Source organism: Tachypleus tridentatus, chromosome 2 (genome assembly GCF_004210375.1).
Source record: "Tachypleus tridentatus isolate NWPU-2018 chromosome 2, ASM421037v1, whole genome shotgun sequence".
In the NCBI taxonomy this organism is placed as follows: domain Eukaryota; kingdom Metazoa; phylum Arthropoda; class Merostomata; order Xiphosura; family Limulidae; genus Tachypleus; species Tachypleus tridentatus.
The window spans coordinates 119406120-119414865 of record NC_134826.1 but is presented as its reverse complement, the minus strand read 5'-3'; the positions used below and the strand labels follow the sequence as shown (position 1 = coordinate 119414865).

Here is an 8746-nt window from a genome sequence, read left to right as displayed (position 1 = left end):
ATACTATAGTATGAAAAGCACTGATATAGCATATAATATGAAGGATGTGTTTGTATCATGTTTAACTGCTGGAACCTCATTTAAATTGATAGTTAGCTACTTTTGGTGCTATTCACAACGCACGCTCTTGTACTAATAATTCCTATCATTTGTTGGTTCACACATGGTACAATTATAACGCTAACAACTGGGTTTCAATACCTATGATGGGCAGAGAGCCCATTTGGATATCTTTATGTTTTACAAGAAAAACCAAAAAAAATCTGGTAGAATAAATTACTAATTCCGTTACAAAGGTACGTAGCATGACCTGATGGTTAGGGCACTCAACTCGCATACTGCGAGTCGCGAGTTCGAATCCCGTCACAGAACATGCTCACCCTTTCAACCGTGAAGGCGTTATTATGTGAGGTTCAATACCAGTTTTCCTTAGTAAAGAAGTTGGCGGTGGGTGGTGTTGACTATCTGCTTTTCCTCTAGTCCTTCACTTCTAAGTAAAAACTGATGTGTCCATTTGACAGATTAATCTTTAAAGTAATGGTTCCAGCCGACAGACAGGTATTTGATTTGATTTTTCCACCTGACAGATTAATCGTCAAAATAATGGTTCAATTTCACAAACTAGTCTGTAAATTGATGGCTCCAACTGACAGACTGACATTTAAAGTGATGGCTGTAGCTAACTGCTCAATCTTTAAAATAATGATTCTGGTGACCAAATAATCTTTCAGGTGACGGTTCCAGATGACAGGCTGACCTTTAAAGTGATGATTCCAGCTGACATAATAATAGTTAAAGTCATGGTCCGACAGGACAGAATAACCTTCAAAATGATTATTCTAGCTGACAAACTGTGTTTTAATGTGATGGTTCAACCCGACAGACTAATAGATGAGTTTAAACTGATGGTTACAGTTGGCAAACTCACCTTTAAAGTGTTGGTTCTAGTTTTAGATGAAAGGCTAATGTTTAATCCGATGATTCCATCTGACAGACTAATCTTTAAATTGATGGTTTTAGCTGAGAGACTGATAAATGAATTTCATAATCCAGTTTAAAATATTATTATTATTCGAGTTGATAGACTTGACCCATCACAATAATGTTCAAATCTCAAGTTAAGTTTTGATTCAGAACAAAGTTTTTTTTAATTTTTAGAATGCAATTATTTTTCAAATTTTAATTGAAAAATAGTCTTATTACCTGCATTTGTTAGACTCATCGCCAAAATTAAACGAACTAAGCAATAAATTAGCTCAACAAAAAGTTGGGTTTGACATCTTTTATTTTATCAGCATCCATGTAATGGGACAATAATTTAATCTGTGAGAAACCTGGTTGTTTTCAAATATTTAATGAACTTTCTCAAACAGGATGTGTTGCAAGTAGTAGAATTAAACTAGAAATACGTACACATAATATGAATATTTATATGACACCACAAAAGAAGCACGAAACTCTGAATATGTCTTCAGTGTGAGACAACTGCTAAGATGAGTTAGATATATTTGACTCACCTTATACTATAAAACACAATACGTTAAAAACCTATAAAAATGCAAGTATACCCAGTAATGCTATGTACAAAACTAAGACATATATAATTCCAAAAGAAAAAGTCGCGCTTTAGGTTTATAATCAAAATTGCCTTAGAATTGGCCCTATATGCGTTGTAAATAATTCGCCTACAGCAGTTGTGATAACCTTTCCGGTTAAGCAATTGAAAAAAACACACACAAACAAACAACAACAAACACTCGTATAACATCAATGGTGAAAACTTCCGTCTGTCCTTCACAGATTACGTCAACTGGCATTAACCCGTATAGCTGGAAAAATACTTTAATATTCTTCGAATTCTACATTTGAGAGTCTTACATTTTGCAAGGTGTTTACTCTCTCATAATTTTGCAAGTCTTAAACACCATAAAAAACATCACAAAGGATTTATATTTATAATGTTATTACAGATAAGTGAGCAAAACAAAAATCTGTTTAAAAAAAGACTAAAATGAAAACTGAAAAAAATAACGGAACGCCTTCATCTTGCCTTTTGAACGTTTTTAGGCTCTTGAAACACTGCAAATTGACAACGTAAAAAAGAATTTTATAATATGAAATTGATTTTTCTTTAAATCGATGCAACAAAATATTTAATAATTTTGAAGTAATATTAAACTATATGTAAAAAAATAAGCGACAATACGATATATGAAGTATGTATTATTTAAATTTTCGTTTTTTTCTTTGGAACAAATAACACGCCTTTAGTTTTAAGCCATAGTTGTTGAATACTTGTTTTCAACCAAACAGAAATAATGATCATGTTCAATACTCACCTCCACAATATATTTTCTAAAAATTCGTCTTAATTCGTTCTAATTATAGAAACTTGTAATTAAATATGGACAGCAAATTTTGAAATACCAGATTTATCATTTACAAAGGCACCAAAGAACTATCACATCAGCAACAGTGCCAATTAGAAGTTCTTAACTATTTGGATTCTGTCAATGAGACAATAGTTAAGACATTACTTATAGTACAACGCTTATTTATTTACAGTCGTTATAAGAATATATAAAAACAGAGAGTTAACAAGTGGCTTGAGATTACCAAAAAATATTTTTTTTAGTTTGAACGTATGTATAGAAAAACAGATGAATGGTTATTCGCAAACCCTTATAAATATAGATAAAGAATGATACTGCTGGTATTTTTAGTTCAAAAAAACTATATTCTTAATCAATGGATTTCTCTTATGACGATTCAGTCCTTTCATCTTTGAATGTAAATTACTTCCTTAAAATTTTGACAAAATTAAAACAAGTTAACTAATATTCTCATAACTTAAATAAATTTCAACTGTTTAGCTTATTATTTTTGTCGTATAGAAGTTAAACAGCGGAGGTTAAAGCTACTGAGCGACCAAAGAAAAGCACAATCAATGAAGCAAATTACATAGCTGTTTATTTTTGTACAGATGTATCATTGTAACATGATTATGAAAACTTCATGTATATTGAATCAACGCTTACTCTATAAAGAATGCTATTAAATCTGCTAGCACCCATCCCTCAATAAGCTTCATTAATATTTGATATTTATTTTTATCCTCTGTACTAAGGGGAGGGGTAAGATTCAGTCAACATCAGAGTATTCATTTACATACAAAAATAGAATAAAGCAACCATAAAATTAGTTGATGAATTTAATAAAGTCGTTATAAACAATGACCTGTCCTCAGATCTTGTTCCTTACAAATAGTTTTTTTCAACAGCTATCAAATATCTGTTGTATAGACTTGTTTAACAATATTTCAAATTAATTAAAACATTTGATTGTACAGGTTGTACATGATTTGATTTTATGATTATACTAAATATTGTAAAACATTAGCATTTTTCAACGAGCAACGTTTGAACGAGTCTAATTTAATTCGTTTGTACTAACGAATAAACTTACATTAACTTATCATACAAGCATAAGTTTGGCAGAAATATTTCGAAATTTCGGTATAAAGTGAGAAACCATTGATTAAATAATTTTTAAATATGAACAAAAAAATGAAACGAAACACATTGTACGTTAATTAATATAAAAGACAACATTTGATCGTTCATAGCTTAAAATAATTAAAACTATGCAAAATATATAACTTTGAACGTTTATGGAAATGATGTAAGGAAAGAAATTCGAAGTGCTTGGTTTGTAAATCCTTTTTTCTCTGTCCCTCTTTTTGTCCCCGAAAAAAAAAAACAGTAACAAAATACTCTGGACTACACTCTTCAGCAGTCTTCTTCTTTAGATTCCTGAGAAGAATCGAATCACTTAGCCATCAGAAACTACGTGTTCATTCAGGTACATTACATGAAAAGACATAAATTCTGTAAACTGATTAGCGATGACTCTTTGAAAGGTTTATATGAATATCTTAGATTTTATTTTTAACGCCAGATGACGCTACGAGACAAGACAACAGCAGGTACCCGATCTCCAAAGACTAGCACACTGGCACTGTTCGCAGCAAAGTATAATTTTCAAGTCATGTTCATTTGTTATTAGTTGTAACAAAATTCAGTTACATTTTAAAATACGTTTTACATTGTTTGAATACTTTCAATATATAAATGATAATAAAATAGTGTTGGCAGTCTAGATGGCATTAGTTACTATGTGTGATCGGTAGCACATGAGGTTGAATTGAAATAAAATACCCACTGATAGAAAGAGACACATAGTGATGGTAGTGGTAAGAGTCCACTAAATTGCTGGTAGAGGTTTCAGTATTTTGTGAAAAGGATTTTTTCCTCGGTGAGTATCATAAGGTCTTCGAATTTCATCTGAAAAAAAAAAATTAAACTAAAGTTAAGAACAACAACGTTAATTTTGTAAAATACGCTAGCGAAGCCGTGAACTTATGGCTCATATTAACAGAGTCTCTATAATACAAATCTAATGCTTTTAAAACTGCTTTGTAATTTTTCAGTTTAATGTTTACTACCGTTGTAATGCAAATTTCATTTCTTTAACCAAGTTAAAAATGGTAATGTAGCCCAGCATGGGCAGGTGGTTATGGTGCTCTACTCCCAATTTGAGGGTCGCGGGTTCCAATACCCGTCACACCAAACATGCTCGCCATCTGAGCGGTGTGGACGTTATAATGTATCAGTCAATCCTATTTCTCGTTAGAAAAGAGTAGCTCAAAAGTGACGGTGAGTGGGGATAGCTAGCTGCCTTTCCTTTAGTCTTACACTTCTAAATTAGAGGCAGCTAGCGCAGATAGCTCTTGTGAAGTTTTGCGCTAAATTAAAAAAAAAACAACTAACAGTAATTAATAGGTCTACTTATTTACATGCTTTAATGTAAATTAATGCCAAATTTAGAGTCCGCTTTCGGGGAATCCCTGTAAAAGTCTTTTCGCAAAATACCTGGATTCCTTAAGAGGCTGGATGAAAAGTTTTACCTTTGTGCAAACCTCAAAACCCAGAAGAATCGTTTGGTACCACTTAAAAATTGTTGAGTAAAATGTAATGCTATTGACACTCAGAAAGTAAGATAAATTATAAATGTTTTTAAACTGCACAGAAGTTTAAGGACTATATATGTTGTTCACCAAAAGTTATGACAAATGAAAGCTTTTTGCTTTATTTAGAAACAATATTTTCTGAAATTTATCATAAAAACAACTTTTGAATGCTAATATACACATAAAGCACTTTGCAAATATCTCTGTTAATAAACATAAGTAACTAGATTTAAATAGTTGTTTTTTTACAATTTTGTGAACTGTCAGAAAATTTCTAAAATTTGCTGTAAAGCATATTTATGTACTATACAAAAATCATATATTAGAAATAATTCTATGTTGAGACTGACGAAAAGAAGAACATAAAATAAAAAGAACAACAAAATAAAACATAAGTTGAAAATACGTTAAGAGGGGTTGAAGGTTTGTTTGTTCGTTTTGAATTTCGCGCAAAGCTACACGAGGGCTATCTGCGCTAGGCGTCCCTAACTTAGCAGTGTAAGACTAGAGGGAAGGCAGATAGTCATCCACCGCCAACTCTTGGGCTACTTTTTGACCAGCGAATAGTGGGATTGACCGTAACATTATAATGCTCTCACGGCTGAAAGAGCGAATATGCTTGATGTGAGGGAGTGTTGAAGGAAAAACAACTAAATAAATATATAAAAGATAAAAGTAGAAATACTGGCTTCTATACTCGATTTTCAACGCTGGAAGACATTTTTTAAAGTGCTCAATACTTCTGTTTTGAGAAACAAACCAATCAGATCGATCTCATTCCATTAACTGTTGAGAAGCGTCACAAGATAACAGAACTTTTAAAAAACGTGAAGTTAAAAACAATTCAAGCGGTAATTCACGGAGTGTTGGTTGATTGAAATTAAACACCATGCTACACAATGGACTATCTGTGCTCTGCTCATCACGTGTATCGAAACCCGGTTTCTAACAGCACGAGTCCGCAGACATGCCGTTGTGCCACTGGGAGACTTCCCTGAGGGAAGTGCAGAAGGAGGACTACAAAGTTGTTGGTACTATAACGGTACACACTTCTGCTTCTTACCTTTATTTACTTCTGTACATTGTAACCATTCTTCCAAGTTCACATTTTTGTCGCCGTTACCTATTTTGTCGCAATACCAAAGTAGGTTTCTCCAACACTTTTTGAGTCGCTTCCGGCTTCTTTTAGATTTTCTAAAAGCCCTCCACGAACCGCGAAAGGTTTTCCATTCTTTACCAACTCGCTCAAGAATCTGTCAAATTAAAAATAATTGATTGTATAAACAATGATTTAAATATATTTATTTTAAAAAATGTCAGTAAGTCATTTTTAAAGTAATTACTACGTTCAGTCTCATAGGCTATAACTAATTTCAATTAGCGTTAGGTAATAAACAAATATTTCTTTCTTAACCCACTATTATAGTTTTTAAATTAAATATTATAACTATCGATGAGAGTACAGCATCAACCATAAATATATGATTATTAAAATAGTTTATATATTTTGCTGAAATATATAATTACCATTGTTTTACCTTTTTCACAATTATAACTTTACTTAAATTAATATACAGTCTAATTCGAGATTTCTGTTTTTTAAGGAATCAGTTGAAAGGACTGGTAAAATCCGTATTACGTTTATTACATTAGTTTGTTCGGTTTGGTTTGTTTTTGAATTTCGCGCAAAGTTACACGAGATCTTTTTGCGCTAGTCACTCGTCCCTAATTTAGCAGTATAAGACTAGAGGGAAGGCAGCTTGGGTTACTCTTTTACCAACGAATAGTGGGACTGACCGTCACATTATAACGCCCCTACAACTGAAAGAGAGAGTATGTTTGGTGTGACTGGAATTCGAACCTGCGACCCTCATATTACGGTCGAGCACCTTAACCACCTGGCCATGCCGGGCCAGTTTGTTCGGGCTTCTAAAAGATAGTTTGTCTACACTTCAATACTTTGTTAGTTATTGCAACTATTTGAACAATTTAAACACATTATTACTTACTATGATTCACATATTTAGGTCACTTGCTTTTTTATTTTATTAAATTTCTAAGTTTTAATTTATATTAAACATAAGGATACAGTTCCCAAACAATCTAATTGGGTTTTCAAATATCTTTCGTGATGGTCGTCTTTGACACAGGTCCGACTTTATTTTGAATTTTGTCAACGGTTCTAATAAAGCTTCAGCGGAGAATCACCACTGAACTATCAAGTTACACGATGGGAGTCTTAAGTTCCAGCTGAAAGTTTGTCTGGACGCTTAATAGAAATCTGGATACCAGAGGGTGTTTTTTTCGTTAATTTTTTTCTTTATTTGCGACCATGGAAACCCAGTTTTTAATTATCAGTTTTAAGAAGTTAAAGTGCATGTACAGTCATTAGCTTAATACTAATTACTTCAATAGTCGTGCCGTAAGTTGGTCCCGGGGCTCCTGACGACCAGTTTTGAATGCCCACATATTTACAACACATAGCACATGATTCTACAGCGCAACTGACTTTCAGCATGAAGTTCTTTTTATTTTTTTTTATTCTGCAAAATTTAGAGTAATTAAATTTGTCGTGTGACCTTTGGAACATTTAGCGTGTTTTTGAAGCCATTTATCTTGCAAAATTACTTGCTCGAGACATTACGTCAGGTCTGTGTTACTAGGATAACAGTTAATTTATAATTGAGAAAATATATAATTAAAGTATTACCAACAAAGCCTCTTTAATGATGGCTACAATGCACATTTATACTTACATTATTTGTAACTGCTTTACGTCTACACGTTTGGGTTTATTTCTTTGTAATTTGTTATTTTCAAGTGGGTCATTTTTGATATTTGTAAATTGTTTAAAATAATGTAACGAAATTATATTGCACTTAACACAAAAATTAGCTGTTATTAAAAAGAAATAAATAAAACAGGAGCATTCTCTTTTGTTGCGCAATATCAACAGGGTTTTGATTTTAACTGAAATATGCTCGTACAGCGTAAAGATTCAGAAGCCTGAAGATATTCACCTAGTGTGCCCAGCAAAAGCTGAGGAAATTATAAAACAAAGTGTTCAGATAGCTCTCGTTGTTACTCTTCTTTAAAGAGATACAATCACTTAAATCGCTTTATACAGGAAAATTACACTCAAGAGTTTAAACTTCTAGCAATTGACGGAGATTTTAACAAGAGCCATCTAAACAAATGACATTTGATTAAAGTCACGTCAAAACTTGAAAAGATATGAAGTTAAACATGGGTTCACACTTTTCAAGAAACAAGGAACCAGAGATGATGTGTGATACAAACAACTATTGTTAGCTTAGTCTATAGATTTATGCATAACAAATAATTTCAGCCAAATCAACGTCGTAACATATTATTGGGATTATAACCGAAAATATCGCAAAAACTAAAGGACTTAACTAACGAATCTATACACTTTCATTAGCAAGTTCATTTTTTTATAATGTCGTATATTCTAAGTAATTCGGGGGTGCGAATTTCCGTCATACCAAACATGCTTGCCCTTTCAGCCGTGGGGGCGCTATAATTTACGGTCAATCCCACTATTCGTTGGTAAAATAGTAGTCCAAGAGTTGGCTGTGGGTGGTGGTGACTAGTTGCCTTCCCTCTAGTCTTACACTGCTAAATGAGGAACGGCTAGCTCAGGTAGCTCTCGTGTAGCTTTGCGTGAAATTCAAACCAAACCAATATATTAAATTA

The 8746-nt window shown here is 32.7% G+C and overlaps 1 protein-coding gene across 8 annotated transcripts in view; it reads right to left on the bottom strand.

Annotated features, from left to right (window-relative positions):
* Positions 1 to 1269: 1269 nt before the first annotated feature.
* The window catches only part of LOC143244941 (SPARC-related modular calcium-binding protein 1-like), a 104991-nt gene continuing 97514 nt past the window's right edge, over positions 1270 to 8746 (bottom strand). For all 8 annotated transcript variants that reach the window (XM_076490528.1, XM_076490529.1, XM_076490530.1 and 5 more), the window contains 2 exons: positions 6093 to 6282; positions 1270 to 4343 (listed from right to left, as the gene is read on the bottom strand). In XM_076490528.1, the coding sequence (XP_076346643.1) occupies positions 4264 to 4343; positions 6093 to 6282 (270 nt within the window). In that variant the 3' untranslated portion in view covers positions 1270 to 4263. The remainder of the gene's footprint in view (positions 4344 to 6092; positions 6283 to 8746) is intronic.